Raw genomic sequence first — 22554 nt, forward strand, 5'->3', positions numbered from 1 at the left:
ATAGACTATTTTCTTTTTTAACCCATTACTTGTTTGGCCATAAAATGACAGAAAATGGTGAAAAACGTCTGTCGGTGTTTCCAAAAGACTGAGATCATGTCCTTAAAGTGTCTTGTTTTATCCACAACCCAAAGATACTCCATTTATTTTCAGCAGATGAAAGAAACAAGTAATAAAAAACTGAAAATATTCACATTCACAAAATTGAAATCAGAGAATTTGCACCCCCACCTTCCTCCCCCCAAAAAACAAGTCAAAATGATTATTCTGTTCTGAAAATAGTTGTTTAGTTGTTGAATAATCATTGCACCTCCACAAACAATGCATGTGCTAGTGCACGTATAGACCCTGCACTGGCTGAAGAAGTTAATTAACTTGTGCTTTATGATGTTTGAACACCAGAGTAAGCAGATCAGTTTGAATGTTTCGAAACAATTGGTTCCAGTTGCCAACATAATCAGGACCCATTTCACACTACACACAATGTCCTCCTTTTGATGTGAACTGCACAACAATATTCTGAAATAGGGTTGTTGCAAACGTTTCAAAACATTTTACAACTGTGTCTGAAGTCTGCCATCAGTAACTTGCAGTGCAGACAAAAAGTTTTGGTATCATCCCCAGTCACACTTTCTATCCACTGTAAAATTTTGTAGTTCAGCAGTTCATTTTTTGATCGATTATTAATTATATTTGGGATACTCAAAAGGAAATCTTTAATCAGATCCATGTTTTCTTTATTCAGATCCATCTCCATGTGTTACTGTTTAATAAATTTAAAAATTATGCAAGATTTTGAATACAAAAATGCAAAGGTTCGTCAAATCTGCTTGGTATCGTATGACCACAGTAAAATTTATCATGCCATTTGGACTGATGCTTGCATAATTAACATTATATCTTTTTTCATTTTCTTCCCTCTTCCATCAGTCCATCTGGTACTTTGCCTGCTTTTCCTTCTCTCTGTATGTTAGGCTGCTCCTGGTTTGCGTGGGAAGGAGTTTGTCTGTCAATATTGGACGGCCCTGTGATAGACCGGCAGAGTGTCCAGGATGTGCCCCACCTCTCACCCACTGACTGCTGGGATAGGATTGTTTGCTTAGGGTCACCACAGCAGATCCAGTTGATTTGGCACATGCCAGATGCCCTTCCTCACGGAACTTCATGTGTACAAGACCGGTGTCCCGACGAGATTTCATTCCTATCGAGAAGCCAGCCCCCTGCGCAACATCGCATGCATGCGCAGTTCTCTTGACCCAGATTTTCACCTATTGATCTGTATATATTACTGGATCGCTCATTGGCCCACACACTCCGTACAATCCGCGGAAGCAAACTGGCGGCCATCTTGCCACTCCCAACTTATGCGGCCCGCACATAGACAGCTTATTAGACAGCTTATTAGAACATCAACAATTTCAAGTAATAACTGAGCTGATTCTCTCATTTACTCCTTTTTGTTCTTCGGAATGTAAGATTGATCCCTATTTGATGTATTTTCTTTCTTTCTTTTATTACTTTGACACTTTCTTCCCTTCTATTCTCAATTACTCATATCTCACTGGGACAAATACTCAATTCTAAAAATTATCATTCCTTAATCAAAGTTTATACAAGTTTTGTGGAATCATCAGCATATTGTTATTCAGCCAGATCACAATCAAGGGGTACAGGTTAACCAAATCTTTGTTATATGTGATTTACAATTTAATGTCTTGCCAGTGAACGATTTGCATGTGTTCGTTAGTTTCATGATACTGAAATGAACCATAATGTACAGTTTGGTGAAATTTGCAATGTTCTTTTTAAAATTATGGTGTACAGTGGTCCGTCGTTTATCGCGGGAGTTACGCTCTAAAAATAACCCGCGATAAGCGAAATCCGCGAAGTAGTCAGCGCTATTTTTTGCAATTATTATCAATGTTTTAAGGCTGTGAAACCCCTCACTACACACTTTATACATTTTTCTCAAACAGGCATTAAAATTTTCTCACTTTTCTCTCCTGCGTAAACACTCTTTTTTCTTCTGGCGAGAAGATTATAAACAGACACATGCAGAACACAATGCACGTGCGCTCCCTTCGCTCACTGCCTCCGGAGGTACAGATTCGGGACCCGCAAAGAATGCAAGTCCTCTCTGGGTGGCCATGGAGCTCTGCGGCTGCAGTCAACATCCGCATCAAAACAACAAGCGTAGTCTCTGGACCTGTTGCCAGATTGACTCAGTAAACGCATCGGAGGCAGTGAGAGCAATCGCGGTGATGCCGACCGGTGCCGCAACCGGCCCGCCTGATAAGGACGCAGAACACAATGCGCTGTTAAAAAAAAAAAACATGAAAAATTGCACTAAGAAAAATCCGAAAAACTGCGAGGCTGCGAAAGGTGAACCACGTTATAGCGAGGGACTACTGTATTAAACAACTAGAAACCGTTATTTTGATGTTACTGTGGTGCTGATTTCATCAAAGTACTACAAAGAATGTATCTTATATGCAGAAAACCGGTAAACAATGCTTAATACTTAAGTTAAATTTCGTTGTTGGATTGGTAATGTGTGATTTGTATTTTACTTGCTGAGAAGCAACGCTGATATGGCCGATTATTGTATTCATGTTTGCCGTTATGAAATTAATCTTTTTCATGTCACTGACAGAAAATGTTTTGTTTTAAAGTAAATATGCATATTTCTGAGTGACCATAACACTGTTATTTGATACACAATGACACTTTGATTGATCGAAATACATTTTGTGATTGGTGTCTCGATAAATTCTGGATTTATGTCTCGAGAAATATGACCCTTAATATTTCACAAAAATCAGTGTAGTGTCCATACACCACTATTTAAATGGTTTAGACTGATCTAGTTTAGCAATATTATTTCATTGAAAAGTTCAAATTTCTTTAGTAACAACTAAAATTATATTTACATGCAACAACTGATATTTAGTGTAAATCAGCAAGGCGGATTTGGAATTCAGGTTTGCAAAATGTACTGTCTGTACACCAAGATATTTTGTGCTGCAAGTCTGGTCTACAAACAGATACTTGTATTAGAGTTACAATAAATAATGCAAAGCTCACTTCTGTATGAGAAAACATGTTATATTTTCCCTAATAAAGAAACACCACATAATTATATGCTGCCTCCCACCCACCAATTCCCCCACCCTTCACACCCCCAACACACACAGACACACATACACGCTAAAGATCATTTCAGGTTGGTTCTGGGTTGATCGATCCTTCATAATAAATGATACCACTATTGTGAGGCAATATGCCTGTGGTAATGTCCTGTATATTTAGGACCAGTGTTTAACCCTGGGCCTTGTGCATCACAACGTTATCAGGGCTTGAACATGCATTTGATTGCGAGATTCTAAATCAGTTTTAAATGAACGCAGATTATATTCTATTCACCTAGAAAACATATTATACGTATGCATCACATATTTAAATAACAGCACCTTATCATTTAACAAATGATGAAATTGTAGTGTCTGTACACCACACTATAGCACAAAAAACATGTATTTTGAAATGAGCTCTAGCTTTTCAGGAAGTGAAGTTAATAAAGAGATATTTTGGCATTTATCAGATAACACCTTTAATAATTTTTTCTGAGTGTAAATAATTTAATAAAGGTACATCAAATTTCTATCCTTAGTGTACCCCATTGGCACCCCTTGATTGTGATCTGACTGATGATGATGATGATTATTATTATTATTATTGTCTTTGCCTATATGCTGGAATAAAAATTATTGTTCATTACTTCCCATTTCAATCAAACTCATGGGTGAAATGTTCGTCCACAGTCTTTGATCTGGCGATTTGCACAGGTTATAACTGCACATGAAGATATTTTTTAACAAAATTACAAAGAATAAAGTTGCGTGTGCCTCATTAAAGATATAAAAAAAAAGCGTTCAGGTGCGTAACATCAGAGTGGTAATATGGCGGCTGGTTTGCTTCAAAAATATTGAGCTATAAATAATGAGTTATCCAGTATTATATAGAGAACAGTGGTGGGGACTCATAAATCGACAAACCCACACATCTCGACAGAACACCGGGGGGAAGGTGGGCTTTTCATCCTGGCTACACTTGCTTGCATTGAGGCAAGAGCGCTACCAATATACCACCATGCTATCCTTTTTTCTCTCTGTATACTCCAGCTTGCTCAAATGAGTCTGAATGACTTTCCAGAATTAGTGATTCCACCCCCCATTATTCATTGTGATTTCATTAAATTTTGCTGCACTTTACATTTTTTTCCTCCAGTTCCCTATGGCCCCTCTGCAGTGGTTTACTGCACATCCACCCAGTTTTGGGAACCACTGGTTTGTACAATGAAAGGAAATAAGTAGTAAGTGATTACTATCACATCACCAAAATACCTTGTCTTTGAGTTGTGCAACTGTCATATCTGCAGAAACCTCAACCGACACTGGAATGTAGGTGTCTGACTGAGCATCTTCCACACCCACTTTCAACCTACGGAATAATCAGTCAGATAAGTTCCACCTCAAAGTTGCTGCTTGTGAGACTGTACTGAATATAATATCAAATAAAGTGACTGATCTTGCTCAGACATTTCAAGAATTTACTCATCAGTCACTGTGGCTGTAAAAATTGGAAATGTATGGAAAATAAAACAATAATAACAAGAAGAATAATAATAATAATAATCAAATTATTTAGTAGAAAAACTGACAATGTTCTCAACACAATAAAACACAAACCACAACAATAAAGCAAAGTTCTGTATCCATAAGGTCAGTTAAAACTAAATTAAATTAAGTTCTACAAATACAGCTTTTGAATGTAAGCTGTATGAATGTAACAAATTCAGGACATTTTGTTAGGAAGTCGTTTTGAAACACTGTGTGTCAAAACAGATCACTGATGTGACAAAGCAGGACTCACGACAAAAAGGTGGACTCATTGTCACCGTACGTGTATACTTAGTTGATAAAATTTAAAGACAGTCTATATCAGGCCGGGAATGAGAGGAACAGTAGTAGCTAGTAAACCCATATTGATCAGTATGTCTGGTATTTATATTGTGTATTTGTATTTATATTTGCAAACTGTTTTCTTTTTTTTTTTACTTTTGATACTCTGTGTGCTTCTTACCCTGTGTACTGCTATACAATGTTGCTGGAACCTCAATTTCCCTGAGGGAGTCTTCCCAAGAGATCAATAAAGTTCTATCTAATCTAATCTACAGTGTTTTGTGATTAATTAGGTCCGTTGTTATGTTTCGGACGCGGTCGGAGCACCGACCCAGCGTTTGAAGGACCCAGCATAAAATAAGCAGAGCACGGTTCAAAAGATAACAGAATTTAATAAACATAACAGAGTGACGTGCTAAACAACTAAAACGTCCGCGGTCTGGTGAGGTGGAAACACGGCGCGCTCTTAACAGCGCAAACGGTCCGGAGCCACAGCAGTTCGGACCCAGGGACCCCGCCGACACCCCCCAGGTGGCCGCGACAAACCGAGTCTGTGAAGAAAGAAAACATGAGGTGAGTCCAACTCCACACAGAGAGACACAACTCAAAGGTGCACGCAATCAGCAAACACTTCCTGGCTTAAAGCTATACATCAGCTTCTCACCCTGCAGGCACAGAACAACTCAGTTCAAATCTCCACTGCAGCAGAAGCTGATTAGACAATTAGCATAACGTGACAGCTCACTAACACAAGGTGTGAGGGACACCAAATCCACTGTCATTACTTCATAAAAGTCACCAAAATCAAATTACCTCAGGAAGTGTGCTGAAGAGCGTGAGACCTCACCCAATCCTCCTTCACAGACTGTGGCGTCAAACCTGGAGCGGTCTCTGCGTCCGTGATGGTGAGATTGCTCTCCTGACGTCGATCTCACACGTCTGCTCACAAGGTCGAGTCTCTGGCAATCACACACTGTGCATTCAAGGTTTAAATGCAGAAATCTCTGATTATGACAAAATACACCACAGCTGTGAGTCCTGATGACCTGCATGTGAAAACAAGCCTCAGGTGTTCAGGGTGAGGTCCTGATGCTCAGCCACTCAGTCCTGAATGCATACCACCTGGTGGGAGAAACAGAAAACAAAAACCAAGCCAGCCAAACACCCCAGCCCACAACTTCCGTTTTCATTTGTAAGATCAAAATATAACGCAATGCTAAAATACCCTCAGCCCCATGAGCATAAAAATAGGAAACAGAATGTGACCTTTAGACCTCTTAAAATAGGTTAAAATTAGCCATCTTTGAACGTGTCCAGGGTCTGTGCCACAAGAATGTTTCCTGTTAGTTTGAAGACCCTAATACAACCCCTGGCAAAAATTATGGAATCACCGGCCTCAGAGGATGTTCATTCAGTTGTTTAATTTTGCAAAAAAAAAAGCAGCTCACAGACATGACACAAAACTAAAGTCATTTCAAATGGCAACTTTCTGGCTTTAAGAAACACTATAAGAAATCAGGAAAAAAAATTGTGGCAGTCAGTAACGGTTACTTTTTTAGACCAAGCAGAGGGAAAAAAATATGGACTCACTCAATTCTGAGGAATAAATTATGGAATCACCCTGTAAATTTTCATCCACAAAACTAACACCTGCATCAAATCAGATCTGCTTGTTAGTCTGCATCTAAAAAGGAGTGATCACACCTTGGAGAGCTGTTGCACCTAGTGGACTGACATGAATCATGGCTCCAACACGAGAGATGTCAATTGAGAGGATTATCAAAACTCTTAAAAGAGGGTAAATCATCACGCAATGTTGCAAAAGATGTTGGTTGTTCACAGTCAGCTGTGTCTAAACTCTGGACCAAATACAAACAACATGGGAAGGTTGTTAAAGGCAAACATACTGGTAGACCAAGGACGACATCAAAGCGTCAAGACAGAAAACTTAAAGCAATATGTCTCAAAAATCAAAAATGCACAACAAAACAAATGAGGAACGAATGGGAGGAAACTAGAGTCAACGTCTGTGACCGAACTGTAAGAAACCGCCTAAAGGAAATGGGATTTACACACAGAAAAGCTAAACGAAAGCCATCATTAACACCTAAACAGAAAAAAACAAGGTTACAATGGGCTAAGGAAAAGCAATCATGGACTGTGGATGACTGGATGAAAGTCATATTCAGTGATGAATCTCGAATCTGCATTGGGCAAGGTGATGATGCTGGAACTTTTGTTTGGTGCCGTTCCAATGAGATTTATAAAGATGACTGCCTGAAGAAAACATGTAAATTTCCACAGTCATTGATGATATGGGGCTGTATGTCAGGTAAAGGCACTGGGGAGATGGCTGTCATTACATCATCAATAAATGCACAAGTTTCCGTTGATATTTTGGACATTTTTCTCATCCCATCAATTGAAAGGATGTTTGGGGATGATGAAATCATTTTTCAAGATGATAATGCATCTTGCCATAGAGCAAAAACTGTGAAAACATTCCTTGCAAAAAGACACATAGGGTCAAAGTCATGGCCTGCAAATAGTCCGGATCTTAATCCAACTGAAAATCTTTGGTGGAAGTTGAAGAAAATGGTCCAGGACAAGGCTCCAACCTACAAAGCTGATCTGGCAACAGCAATCAGAGAAAGTTGGAGCCAGATTGATGAAGAATACTGTTTGTCATTCATTAAGTCCATGCCTCAGAGACTGCAAGCTGTTATAAAAGCCAGAGGTGGTGCAACAAAATACTAGTGATGTGTTGGAGCGTTCTTTTGTTTTTCATGATTCCATAATTTTTTCCTCAGAATGGAGTGATTACATATTTTTTTCCCTCTGCTTGGTCTAAAAAAAGTAACCATTACTGACTGCCACAAAAATTTTTTTTCCTGATTTCTTATAGTGTTTCTTAAAGCCAGAAAGTTGCCATTTGAAATGACTTTAGTTTTGTGTCATGTCTGTGATCTGCTTTTTTTCTACAAAATTAAACAACTGAATGAACATCCTCCGAGGCTGGTGATTCCATAATTATTGCCAGGGGTTGTATGACTGGTAAAGGGAGAGAGCTGGCTGATATGATGGAGAGGAGAAAGGTAGACATATTGTGTGTGCAAGAGACCAAGTGGAAGGGAAGTAAGAGCAGGAGCATCGGCGGTGGGTACAAGTTGTTGTACCATGGTGAGGACAAGAAGAGAAATGGTGTTGGGGTCATTTTAAAGGAAGAGTATGTTAAAAGTGTGTTGGAGGTTAAGTGAGTGTCTGACAGGGTGATGAGTGTGAAGTTAGAAATTGAAGGGGCAATGATGAATATCATCAGTGCATATGCCCCACAGGTAGGTTGTGAGATGAAGGAGGAAGAAGATTTGTGGAGTGTGTTAGATGAGGTGGTGGAGAGTGTGCCCAAGCATGAAAGAGTGGTGATAGGAGCAGACTTCAATGGGCATGTTGGTGAAGGGAACAGAGGTGATGAGGAAGTAATGGGTAGATATGGTATCAAGGATAGGAATGGGGAAGGACAGATGGTAGTTGATTTTGCAAAAAGGATGGAAATGGCTGTGGTGAATACCTACTTTAAGAAAAGGGAGGAGCACAGGGTAACATATAAGAGTGGAGGAAGGTGCACACAGGTGAACTACATTCTTTATAGGAGATGCAAGCTAAAAGAAATCAGAGACTGTAAGGTGGTGGCAGGAGAGAGTGTCGTTAGACAGCATAGGATGGTTGTTTGTAGGATGACTTTAGAGGTAATGAAGAAGAAAAGAGTGAGAGCTCAACAAAGGATCAGATGGTGGAAGCTGAAGGAGGAAGACTGTTGTGTGAAATTTAGCGAGCAGGTGAGAGATGCACTGGTTGGAGGGGAAGCAATTTTGGACAACTGGAAAAGTACTGCAGATGTGGCGGGGGAGACAGCTAAGACAGTACTGGGTATGACATCTGGACAGTGGAAGGAAGACAAGGAAACTTGGTGGTGGAATGAAGAGGTCTAGGAAAGCATAAGGAAAAAGAGGTTGGCGAAAAAGTTTTGGGATAGTCGGAGAGATGAAGAAAGTAGACAGGAGTACAAGGAGATGCGGCATAAGGCGAAAAGAGAAGTGGCAAAAGCGAAGGAAAAGGCATATTGCAAGCTGTACAAGAAGTTGAATAGTAAGGAAGGAGAAAAGGACTTGTACCGATTGGCCAGACAAAGGGACAGAGCTGGAAAGGATGTGCAGCAGGTTAGGGTGGTAAAAGATGCACATGGTAATGTGCTGACAAGTGAGGAGTGTGTGCTGAGAAGGTGGAGGGAATATTTTGAAGAGCTGATGAATAAAGAAAATGAGCGAGAGAAAAGGCTGGATGATGTGAGGAGAGTAAATCAGGAAGTACAAGAGATTAGTAAGGAAGAAGTGAAGGCTGCTATGAAGAGGATGAAGCGTGGAAAGGCAGTTGGTCCAGATGACATTCCAGTGGAGGCATGGAAATGTCTAGGAGAGATGGCAGTAGTGTTTCTAACCAGATTGTTTAATAAAATGTTGGAAAGTGAGAGGATGCCTGAGGAGTGGAGACAAACTGTGCTGGTTCCTATTTTCAAGAACAAGGGTGACGTGCAGAGCTGCAGTAACTACAGAGGCATAAAGTTGATCAGCCACAGCATGAAGTTATGGGAAAGAGTAGTAGAAGCTAGCCTTAGAAAACAGGTGAAGATCTGTGAGCAGCAATATGGTTTAATGCCGAGAAAGAGCACTACAGATGCAATGTCTGCTCTGAGAATACTGTTGGCGAAGTACAGAGAAGGCCAGAAAGAGTTACATTGTGTGTTTGTGGACTAAGAAAAAGCTTATGATAGGGTGCCAAGAGAAGAGCTGTGGTATTGTATGAGGAAGTTTGGAGTGGCAGAGAAGTATGTTAGGGTAGTGCAGGACATGTATAAGAATAGTGTGACAGCGGTGAGATGCGCAGTCGGAATGACAGACTCATTCAAGGTGGAGGTGGGATTACACCAATGATCAGCTCTGAGTCCTTTCTTGTTTGCAGTGGTGATGGACAGGTTGACAGATGAGATCAGACAGGAGTCCCCATGGACTATGATGTTTGCAGATGACATTGTGATCTGTAGTGAGAGTAGAGAGCAAGTTGAGTCTAGTCTGGAGAGGTGGAGATATGCTTTGGAGAGAAGGGGAATGAAAGTCAGTAGAAGCAAGATTGAGTACATGTGTGTGAATGGGAGGGAGCCCAGTGGAATAGTGCAGTTACAAGCAGTAGAAGTGGTGAAAGTAGATGAGTTTAAATATTTGGGGTCAACTGTAATGGAGAGTGTGGTAGAGAGATGAAGAAGAGAGTGCAGGCAGGGTGGAGTGGGTGGAGAAAGGTGGCAGGAGTGATTTGTGACCGAAGAATATCAGCAAGAGTGAAAGGGAAAGTTTACAAGACAGTAGTGAGACCAGCTATGTTGTACGGCTTAGAGACGGTGACACTAACAAAAAGACAGGAGGCAGAGCTGGAGGTGGCAGAGCTGAAGATGTTGAGATTCTCTTTGGGAGTGACAAGAATGGACAAGATTAGGAATGAACATATCAGAGGGACGGCTCAGGTGGGACGGTTTGGAGACAAAGTCAGAGAGGCGAGATTGAGATGGTTTGGACATGTGCAGAGGAGGGACCCAGGGTATATAGGGAGAAGGATGCTGAGGATGGAGCCACCAGGCAGGAGGAGAAGCGGGAGGCCAAAGAGGAGGTTTATGGATGTGGTGAGGGAGGACATGCAGGTGGTTGGTGTGACAGAGGAAGATACAGAGGACAGGGTAAAATGGTAACGATTGATCTGTGGAACCAGCTCCCAATTCAGATCAGGGAGACAGACACCCTCTCTACTTTTAAGATTAGGCTTAAAACTTTCCTTTTTGCTAAAGCTTATAGTTAGGGCTGGATCAGGTGACCCTGAACTATCCCTTAGTTATGCTGCTATAGACTTAGACTGCTAGGGGGTTCCCATGATGCACTGAGTGTTTCTTTCTCTTTTTGCTCTGTATGCACCACTCTGCATTTAATCATTAGTGATTGATCTCTGCTCCCCTCCACAGCATGTCTTTTTCATGGTTCTCTTCCTCAGCCCCAACCAGTCCCAGCAGAAGACTGCCCCTCCCTGAGCCTGGTTCTGCTGGAGGTTTCTTCCTGTTAAAAGGGAGTTTTTCCTTCCCACTGTCGCCAAGTGCTTGCTCACAGGGGGTCGTTTTGACCGTTGTTTTTTTTTTTACGTAATTATTGTATGGCCTTGCCTTACAATATAAAGCGCCTTGGGGCAACTGTTTGTTGTGATTTGGCGCTATATAAATAAAATTGATTGATTGATCTGCTGTGGCGACCCCTAACGGGACCAGCTGAAAGACAAAGAAGATGGAGGCTTGCTTTAAAACGCTACATTTCCATCCACAAATTAAAAGGATTTTCCGAGGTCATTTTAAGAAATCAGGAACTGTATGTGGATTCATGTCCATCTGTGATGGTGAATTGGACTGAAATGAACAGGTCAAACTTTATATTTTTTCCGTGTGTGAATGCAACAGTCGTTCTGCATATGGGCCGCGGCTTTCAGCCCATCAGTGGCCAGCATTAATAGACAGATTTAGACTTATGAGTAAATTACAAGAAACATCTGCCAACAATCACATAACTTACAACTTATGTCCAGCATGTATGAGTCACACGCTGGCATGCGTTGAAAATGCCCACAATTTTTTGAGGAGTTCAGCTTCTCAGGACGTACAGCGAGCTTCAGCATGTTTCAACGTGCTTCAACTTGCTCTTAACTTATAAAATAACTTACCCTTAACTTATTGATCTTATGCGTTTTTTAATACGGTTGGCATACGCTGGCTAAATCGTCTAGGTGTGACAGGGCCTTAAAATTTAGAGAAAATTTTTCAAACTGGTCAAAGATCAAAAAGATCAATGTCTGTATTGGACGAGAAAACGTTAGATTGCTGCATCTCCATCAGAAATGAAATGGCACGCCAATCACTGTTTGTGTTATGCTGCGTTCACACCGGGTGCGACATGAGCGACAGCAGCGACAGGTTGCCATGTAATCCCTATGGAATAATGCATTTTGGCGCGAAGTCACGCAGCACGACGCGATGGACACGAATGAAGCGACGCGAGTGAAGCAATTTTGAGCGATTGGCGTGTTTGTGGCGCGATATTGCGTCGCATCACGTCGCGTTGCCCTCCTTCCCAAGTTGGAAAATCTGAACTTTTTCGTCTCGTCGCGCCGCGATGACCAATCAGGGACTGAATATGTAGTGACGTGGAGATGTCTGGAGTTTGACTGAAGATGTGAACATGTCCTGTATCTGGTAGCAGCCTGTGAGCAGGACTTATGTCTCTTTTGTCCTTTATTTCATAATTATGACAGAATTTTTGGAGCGAGCAGCAGCCCCACAGCAGCGGGAGCGGAGTTTCTTTTTCTTTTTATTTTACGTGCGAGCAAGCGAATCGTCCATGGAAAATATTTTATTAATTAACTACTAGGGATGGGTATCGAGAACCGGTTCCTTTCGGTTATCGTTAAGAAATGATTCGATCCACCGACATCAATAAGCTTTGTGCTTAACGATTCTGTTATCGGTCCTTCAGAGTGGCCGTTGTTTTGGCGGGTGTTTGTCAGGAAAATGATCGTTTCTCTACACTGATTACAGACGCTGCAGCGGGTCCTTAACTTTTCTGCAGCGCGGCTTTGCTTTGAACCTTGAACCAATCGAAGCGTGATTCGCAGATTGAAGCAATGCTTCGGTCGATTGCTTCGTTTATTTATTTATTTCGCTTAATTTTCCCCCGCTAAAACCCTAAAGAGCATACGTCTGTTGGGAAAGTGTAGGAACACGGACCCACAACAGGGGGCGCAAATGAACGGACAATGGAGAAAATCAAATCACAAAGTTTTACTGTTGTGAATTCACACAACAAACACAACAGATTACAAATACAGCAGTAACCGAATTCCAAAGGTGTCGTGTGGGCAGGCTCGACGATAGGAGACGTCTGTCCGAGTCGAACCGGAACCACCCGATTTCCTCTGCCACCGAACCCCGGGGATACTGGAGCCGCCAAGTCCCGAACCCCAGGTGGCCACTGCCTCCGCTCGTCGGATCCGGTACTGCTGGCAAGGAACAGAAACAGTCAGGTGTGGGTGCGGCTGCACCCAGTAACACAGGGTGGAACACCACCTCCACCTCTTGTCAGGAAAACACTAAAGTGCAGGAGTGTGAGTACTTATCCAAATACTGTTTCCTGCTGCTCTTCTCTCTCTCTGTATAAAGGCAAAAGGTAATTAAGGTTGATATAATCGGCTGGATACGTTACCTCCTTGGTAAAGCGATATCTCGGCAATGAGGTGGAGATGCCGTCCTGCTGATATACCTCCCTGTTGATTGATATCAGCTGTCTCGTCTCAGGTGATGGGTGACAGCTGTCACCCTGGCTGCTCCTGTGAGGCGACAGCGCCCTCTGGTGCCTGGAGCCCGCACTCCAGACAGGTCGCCCTCTGGTGGTGGTGGGCCAGCAGTACCTCCTCTTCGGCGGCCCACACAACAACGTCTGTGAGTATTATTTACCTTTTCTATGTTAAACCGACCTGTTATGGTCTTCTGAAACAGTTGATAGATGTATTTTCTAACTTAAAAATGGGAGCGATGCTAACGCGTTAGCATGTCTATGGCATTTTCAATGTTAAAAGTTAGCATTTAGCAATTCGTTCGGGTGCGTTCGGGTGCATCCATCACGTTCGGGTGCATCCATCCATCCATCCATTTTCTTCCGCTTTATCCGGAGTCGGGTCGCGGGGGCAGCAGCTCAAGCAAAGCCGCCCAGACCTCCCGATCCACACACACCTCCTCCAGCTCCTCCGGGGGAACCCCAAATTGTAATATTCCTTAAATTTATTTTTGCTTATACGAGGTCTGTGATGAAAAAAGCGGTCCTTTTTATTTTTTTCAAAAAATAAATGGATTTGATTCATATGTTTTTACGTCAGACATGCTTGAACCCTCGTGCGCATGCGTGAGTTTTTTCACGCGTGTCGGTGACGTCATTCGCCTGTGGGCAGGCCTTGAGTGAGGAGTGCTCCACCCCGCCCGTCGGAATCTCTTTGTCTGAATAGCCGCTGCGGACGGCGCGCGTTGATTTATCAACCTTTTTTCTGGACCTGTGAAGAATATCCGAGTGGACACTATTCGAGAAATTAAGCTGGTTTTCGGTGAAACATTTAACGGCTGATGAGAGATTATGGGGTGTTTCTGTCGGTGTAAGGACTTCCCACGGAGCTGGACGTCGAGCAGCGCTTCCAGGCGCCGTCGTCGGCCTGTTTCGACCTGAAAACATCCTAATTTAAGGCTTAATTCACCCAGGACGTCGTGAGAGAACAGAGAAGATTCAGAAGAGGCCGGCATGAGGACTTTATGCGGACATTCCACTGTTTAAGGACATTTTTTAATGAAAGACGTGCGCGCAAATTCGCCGAGTCGTTTCCGTGACGACTCGGCAAATCTGTGTGCGCCGCGACAGGAAAAACACCTCCGTGTTGAAAACCATTTGTAAAATTCAGGCAGCTTTTGATGGCTTTCAACAAGTGAGTAACTGAGAAATTGTTTAACAGCTTGGGCATGTTCCAACTTGTCCGTTAAGGTTTCCAACGGAGGTGTTTTTCCTGTCGCGACCACCCGCAGTCGGGTCCAGCCCGACATGCGACTCTGCCCGCACATTCTTTCATTACAAAATGTCCGTTAACAATGGAATGTCCGAATAAATTCCTCATGCTGACTTCTTCTGAAAGTTCTCAGAAAAAAGTTCTCCTGAAATGTGGAAGTTTTCAACTTGAAACGGCGAGACGCTGCCGCCTCGAAGCGCAGATCGCCGTCAGGCGCTGTGGGCCATCCTTACGGCGACACTACCAGACCAAAATCTCTCATCACCCGTTAAAATTTTTACAGAAAACCAGCTGAATTTATCGAATGGTGTCCACTCAGTTGTGCCTTACAGTTTTTGAACAAATTTTTATCAAACAAAGCAGCAGTCTCTGAGCCATTCCTAAACAATGAAAAAACGACGAGAGGGTGGGCGACTCCTCACTCAAAGACTGCCCACAGACGAATGACGTAACCGACAGGCGTGAAAAAACTCTTGCATGCCCACGAGGGTTCAAGCATGTCTGATGTAATCACACGTGATTCAAATCCATATGGTTTTTGAAAAAAATAATAAGGTCCGTTACTTTTATCACAGACCTTGTATATTAATAATCTAATAATTATTATATACAATTTTAGAGAAAGAGACAAAAAGAACCTGAATAGAAACACAACAGAAAATATATAATAGCAACTAACATAAATAAATAAATACATACAGAAATAAATGAACACCTAGTGACTCTCACACCTCTATTTCATCCCTGTCTTATTTAAGTTTAATGACAGTTTGTTTTGGTCAAACCATATTTTCAGTTTGTTAATTTCTTTAGTGATTTCGTCCAGAACTGTCTGCCAAACTAGAAAACTGCTGCATCCTAGTAAGAGCAGAATACTACTGGAATGAATTTGAATAAGGAAAGTTGTATGTTTTTTCTCTCACCTAAATGGATTCAGCACTCACTCCAGTTTATCGTCTGGAATAGTCCCAGATTGCATTTCAGAGCTTCTAGAATTCAAACATTTTCGTGCAGGTGGTGTTGGGGGGTAATTTTGGGTTTCAGCTTTTTTTGTTTTTCACCACTTTCATCCCTGAATATGAGTTGTGTTTCACTTTTGTGTGGATTAAAGTTACTAACTGGGACTCCTGTCTTGTTGCGTGAAAGAAACGAGAATCATCCTCCGTTCTGTTCACACAGCTCCAAATGTTGCGCGGCTCTCTGACAAGTCAAGATAGAACGACAGAATTCAGTCTGAATTAATAAATTCAAAGCGAAACACAGTTTTGTTTATTTTTATTTATGTCCAGAGATCAAGGATACAGTGACTAATTTCATATTTATTTACTTTAAGACTCAAGAAAATACATCGAAAACCTGTAAAGCCTACTTTTAGTACAAAATTCACGAGGTATCGATAAGGGAATCGATAAGGAATCGGATCGATAAGCAGAATTGATAATGGCATCGATATCGATAAAACCTTATCAATACCTATCCCTATTAACTACACAGATGTATAATAAAACAAATGGTGACTGGTTTCTAAACACAATTATGACAGAGTTTTTGGGGGAAGAGCGAGCTGCAGCCCCACAGCAGGCAGCAGAGTTTATTTATTTATTTATTTTTTATTGTTTACATGTGCGCACATGAACGGGACAGGGGCTCCTCAAACTGGGTCCCGCAGAGGCGAAAGGACCGCTGAAAGCGGCCGTCATCCAGACGCAGTTCCTGCAACAAATAATGATACTCCCTGAATTGGGAACGTCTCATGATATTTGTCAGCTTTCCACAACAGCTCGCTCCGTGTGATCAAGGTCCATCATGTTAACTTGACTGACAACCAGAACCGGCGAGCGGAATGGAAGCTCCTCCTATTTGATGACGCACCGGAGCGAATTTTTTTTAGCAAAAGCAGAGCGACACACCAGGCGATGGTGGTGCGTCCGTCACCACACGACCCCCGCGAATTTGTAGCGTCTGATCGCGCCCGGTGTGAACGCGGAATTAGACCCCATCTGTTTACAGCCCTGCCTGAATAATTACTGAGTGAACAGAACTGTGTCCCACCTTATGGAGTCCTGAGAGTAGGCCTGACTGTTAATGGTGACACACACTGGAATGTTGAGCTGTGACAATCTCTGGGACAGGCTGGCTGCCTCTTCTGCATCTCCATTGCTGAGGGCTTCACTCAGGGAGCGCGCCAATTCCTCCGCTACACACACACACACACACACACACACACACACACACACACACACACACACACACACACACACACACACACACACACACACACACACACACACACACACACACACACACACACAATAACAAAAGCCTTCACATCCAACATTTTATTACAATAAATATTTCTGCAGTGGTCCCAAAAGGCCATTTTAATGACATTATAATGCAAGTGTTTGTCAGATCATTTAGTAAATCCTGGCAAATACACTCTGGAGGACATCTTGAAAATTCACAAGATACCCAACAAGTTTCTGGTGAATTTTGGAATTCGGCATACATGTGCCCTGCCTTCCTGCTCATTTCAGTGTTTACATGTACTAGGGGTTGGACCGGGTTGTGTAGACCAACACTTGAGACGTTGTTGCCAGTGAGGAAAGTATTGCTGACCTTGACTTCATGGCCAGTGCTGTAGTTGCTGTGGAATCGATGAATGTCCTGATTGCAGCATTTGAGAAGCTGAGCAAGGACATGGCTCAAGGCCAAGATCCAGGCTTTCAATCATTAGTACTATATATGGTGAAACGGGCCATAGGCCTGAAGTGGATCCCTTGCAACTCCCCCCCCCCCTCCCCACACACACACACACACACACACACACACACACACACACACACACACACACACACACACACACACACACACAACTCAAAAAATCTATTTTTTCCAGCCCTCTGGACCCAACAAACATGAATTTGATTGTTAGCATTGAAAATATTAGGATGCTGTCCATGGTTTGAAGACTTACAAGGGCTGTCCGTAAAGTATAGGTCCTTTTTAATTTTTTCAAAAACTATATGGATTTCATTCATATGTTTTTACATCAGACATGCTTGAACCCTCGTGCGCATGCGTGAGTTTTTCCACGCCTGTCGGTGACGTCATTCGCCTGTGAGCACTCCTTGTGGGAGGAGTCGTCCAGCCCCTCGTCGGAATTCCTTTGTCTGAGAAGTTGCTGAGAGACTGGCGCTTTGTTTGATCAAAATTTTTTCTAAACCTGTGAGACACATCGAAGTGGACATGGTTCGAAAAATTAAGCTGGTTTTCAGTGAAAATTTTAACAGCTGGTGAGAGATTTTGAGGTGATTCTGTCGCTTTAAGGACTTCCCACGGTGCGAGACGTCGTGCAGCGCTCTCAGGCAGCGTCATCAGCCTGTTTCAAGCTTAAAACCTCCACATTTCAGGCTCTATTGATCCAGGACGTCGTGAGAGAACAGAGACGTTTCAGAAGAAGTCGGTTTCAGCATTTTATCCGGGTATTCCACTGTTAAAGGAGATTTTTTTAATGAAAGACGTGCGGACGGGTCCGCGCGTCGGGACGCAGCCGACGCGGCGCGGCGGCACAGGAAAAACACCTCCATGTTGATAACCATTTGTTAAAATCCAGTTGGCTTTTGATGGCTTTCAGTGGAGTGAGTATATGAGAAATTGTTTATCAGCTGGAGATGTTCCAACTTGTCCTCAAGGCTTCCAACAGAGGTGTTTTTCCTGTGACGGAGCGTCGCGGCGGCTGCGAGCCGACGCTGCAATCCGCCCGCACGTCTTTCATTAAAAAAAATCTCCTTTAACAGTGGAATATCCGGATAAAATGCTGAAACCGACTTCTTCTGAAACTTCTCTGTTCTCTCACGACGTCCTGGATCAATAGAGCCTGAAATGTGGAGGTTTTAAGCTTGAAACAGGCTGATGACGCTGCCTGAGAGCGCTGCACGACGTCTCGCACCGTGGGAAGTCCTTAAAGCGACAGAATCACCTCAAAATCTCTCATCAGCTGTTAAAATTTTCACTGAAAACCAGCTTAATTTTTCGAACCGTGTCCACTTCGATGTGTCTCACAGGTTTAGAAAAAATTTTGATCAAACAAAGCGCCAGTCTCTCAGCAACTTCTCAGACAAAGGAATTCCGACGAGGGGCTGGACGACTCCTCCCACAAGGAGTGCTCACAGGCGAATGACGTCACCGACAGGCGTGGAAAAACTCACGCATGCGCACGAGGGTTCAAGCATGTCTGACGTAAAAACATATGAATGAAATCCATATAGTTTTTGAAAAAAATTAAAAGGACCTATACTTTACGGACAGCCCTCGTATATGAGGGTAACTCCCAAATTGTAAATTGCCACTTTTTGTAAAACACAGTATTTTATGCCATATTAATTTGCTTCTGGATTAATTTATTTTACGTAGCCAGTGTAGTCGCCAAATTTTTCAGTCGGCATACGCTGGCTTAATAGTCAAGATGTCACAGGCCGATTAGCATACATCAAATAGAAGCTCATTACACGTACAATTCCCAAAACAAGCTTTTGTTTAATGGTGCTCCAGTCAAAAAATACTTTACATTCATTTACATGCGTATAGGGGAAACCGGGGCACGGTGAATCAAGGGACACAGTGAATCGGCAGCTATATCTGCAAAAATACATATATATTTGCAGCAGTTATGCCATATTTTTATGCATAAAGACATCCCCCCTTATAAATTAGTGTTTTGTTTTTGGATACATTAAGGGTAAAACTAAGTGGCAAGTGAAGTCAGTTTTTTTCCTATCAAAAGTAAATTTTGTGGATGTCAGTGTCTTTGTATTTATTTCTCATAACAGAGGAAAGGTGGCCCAAAAATTATTAGATAGAAGACTACCCCGTCCAACTGATGAGTATGTGTTATGTCTTCTCCAGACTATCAGCTATTTGATAACATAAATCATGTGTGTCACATGCACCCGGGGCACAGTGAATCAATCTAGAAAGTGATTTACGAAGCCCCAGTATCAAGCGGATGACAAATATTACTTATTGAAGCTTAAACATTTATTTTTCCATGAATTATTTCTATAATTTGTGTATATAAACAACTATTTTCACATTTTAACAGAAATAATGACAGTTGTATTTATAATACTTTCTAAAGGACTTATATCACTATATAAGGCACTCACACATTACATAGCTGGTTTGCTGGATTATACTTTGTATATGCATCAGCATATAGTTAATAATTTTTAAGAAATATTTATAATCATTTGTTTTTTCATTATATTCTAAGTCGATTTACTGTGCCCCATGAATTAGTGTGTTTATGCTGCCACAAAACAACATTTCTAATTCACTGTGCCCTGGTTTCCCCTACCCAAAGCACATATATTGAAATGACAAAAATGTAAGTTTATATATATATATATATAATTATGTTCAATAATGAGTGAATAATAAATAAACACGGATTGCATCCCAATAACTACTGTAACTCTTGTAATGCTGCTTTACTGGCCAGGTATCTTTTGAAAAAGATTTTAATCTCAACAAGACATGTCTGGTTAAATAAAGGATATGACATTAATGTTGATCAGATCCAGAGACTTGATAAAAAAAGAACTGGGAAAAGCTTACGGAGACATAAATTTGCAGGACAGGCGCCGAAAGCTTTGCAGCAGAACGAGCGTAGACATCTGTGGGGTCTTGGTACATCCCGTCTTCCTGCATGGTTGCAACACTCGGATGCTAATTAATGAATGTATGCGACATGTGGATGTTTCTTGCACTAGGTCTCTGAGGATCCTTGAGTACCACTGGATTGACTTCATGTCAAATGAATGGGGGAACTCACTGAGGGGTACCTCATGCATCGTGAGGGAATGTCATCTACAAGAACTTGCTCATGTGGTGCATTTGGTGAAGCATGGCGCAAAAGAGTGGGTGTGTGCCTGGATGGCTACCATTTGGGATTGGGGTCCATTGATGCAGCATTGTGTGGCACTACAGCATGCTCTGAGCACTTCATAGACATCCAAGAAATTACAGTAAGAAAGTTAAAGTAATTTCCTGTTACATGTTTATATAATCTGATTAATGCAGCAGATAAGAGAATATTTAGAAGGGAATCCTGCAAATGGTGATGAAAGCATCAAATTCAGCAGAAATACTTCTTAGACACCCCTCTTTAGAAAAAAATGATTGGCCACTTGAATTTTCAATCGGTGGTCAGGTAGGGGTCAATTGAAGAATTACACAGAGGTCATGTCAAAATTAAAAGATGCTCCAATCATATTGATAAAATATTCCACATTATTTACCTGATCATAAAGATTCCAAAAAGGTATAGTTTGGACTATCTGTGACTGAATTCTATGGAGTTACGGGATAAAAACAGCAAGAATGGTGAAAGGTCAGTTTCATTTTGTACAGAGGTCAAAAGTTAAAGTTGCTCCAGTTTTGGTAAAAAGTGATGCAAATTACTAGTTGAGTTAACATGGTTTTAAAAAGAAATAGTCTGGACCATGTATCATCCTTACTTAACACGTTACGGGGCAACATATGTCACATGTCATAGAATCCAATAGACGTAGACCTTGTTTGACCTTTACTTTGGAGACCAAGCATTCAGCACTGTCAAAACTATTCCATTTATTAATCCTATTAGCTCAACCAATAATTTGCATCACTTTTAACCAAAATTGGAGCAACTTTAACTTTTGACTCCTGTACAAAATGACACTGACCTTTGTCACCATTCTTGCTGTTTTTATCCCGTAACTCCATAGAATTCAGTCACAGATAGTCCAAACTATACCTTTTTGGAATCTTTATAATCAGGCAAATAATGTGGAATATTTTTCAATATCTTTTCATTTTGACCTCTGTGTAATTCTTCAATTGACCCCTACCTGACCACCAACTGAAAAGTCAAGTGGACAATTGTTTTTTTTTTAAAGAGGAGTGTCTAAGGAGTATTTCTGTCGAATTGGATGCTTTTATCACCATTTGCAAGATTGTTTCAGTTATTTGCTGCACTGGATTTGTTGCTGTTGAATTCAGCGCATAGAGAAGTCAATCTACAGTTGGAAATCTGAATGAATGAAGTGGGTGATGAGGGTGTAAAGCAGAGGGATCATCAGGGAGTAAAACGGTGGAAGTTTCACCATGTTCTCCTTTGTGCCCGGTAGGTGGCGCTGTTTTGGCTGTTTGTTTGTTTGTTTGTTTTTTCATAATGCGTCCGAGGAGACGGAAGAAATATGTAAATGCCAGTATGTCAATCCAAACACAAACTCACTTTCACATTAAATACATAATTCTGAAAAACCTAATCAAACAAACACGAAATACAGCAGTTTGACTGTTCTGAATAAAATCCAAAGTGTATTCGCTCACCTTCCTTTAAAGTAACTTCAGAAGCCATTCTTCACCTGAAAACGACCCAACACCGAATCTATGGACTAATTTTATATATATATAAAAGTTTTGTGAAGAAAAACGAGACTTTCCAGGATGTTTTCCATCCAACGTCTTCAGGTCGCCACAGCTGTCCCCCAAAAGTCCATCGACCTGAAGTTTATAAAGTAAAGCTGACGGCAATTCTACAGCCTGTGTAAAGCCTAAATTTCCTTTGTCTTTCTTTTGTGTCTTGATTTAAGGTTTTATTCTTTTAAAGCGACGTAAAGCAAGCTCGTTCTTCCGACAGGTCCCATAGAAAGTGAAACTAATCTGAAGTCAATATGAAGAGGAAACGTAACAGGCTCGTAGCTCCGCCCCCTTTTATACTCGTAGTAATGCAGTTATCAAAACAAAACAATTATCATCATCATCATCATCATTATTATGACTATTTTCAAAAATTTTATTGAAACAGGCACTTCAAAGTAAAGGTGTTGTTTGGTTTCCTTGACAGAAACACTTTGGTAGTCAT

General features: G+C 41.6%; 1 protein-coding gene across 1 annotated transcript in view; it reads right to left on the minus strand.

Moving 5' to 3' along the window:
• The window catches only part of rbck1 (RanBP-type and C3HC4-type zinc finger containing 1), a 34977-nt gene extending 12656 nt beyond the window's left edge, over positions 1–22321 (minus strand). Inside the window, exons 1-3 of the mRNA XM_034166076.1 lie at positions 22020–22321; positions 16695–16839; positions 4404–4500 (exon numbers count right to left, since the gene is read on the minus strand). Coding sequence (XP_034021967.1) covers positions 4404–4500; positions 16695–16839; positions 22020–22047 — 270 coding nt within the window. The 5' untranslated portion in view covers positions 22048–22321. The remainder of the gene's footprint in view (positions 1–4403; positions 4501–16694; positions 16840–22019) is intronic.
• Positions 22322–22554: the final 233 nt, after the last annotated feature.

This window comes from Thalassophryne amazonica, chromosome 3 (genome assembly GCF_902500255.1).
Source record: "Thalassophryne amazonica chromosome 3, fThaAma1.1, whole genome shotgun sequence".
Taxonomy (NCBI): Eukaryota; Metazoa; Chordata; class Actinopteri; order Batrachoidiformes; family Batrachoididae; genus Thalassophryne; species Thalassophryne amazonica.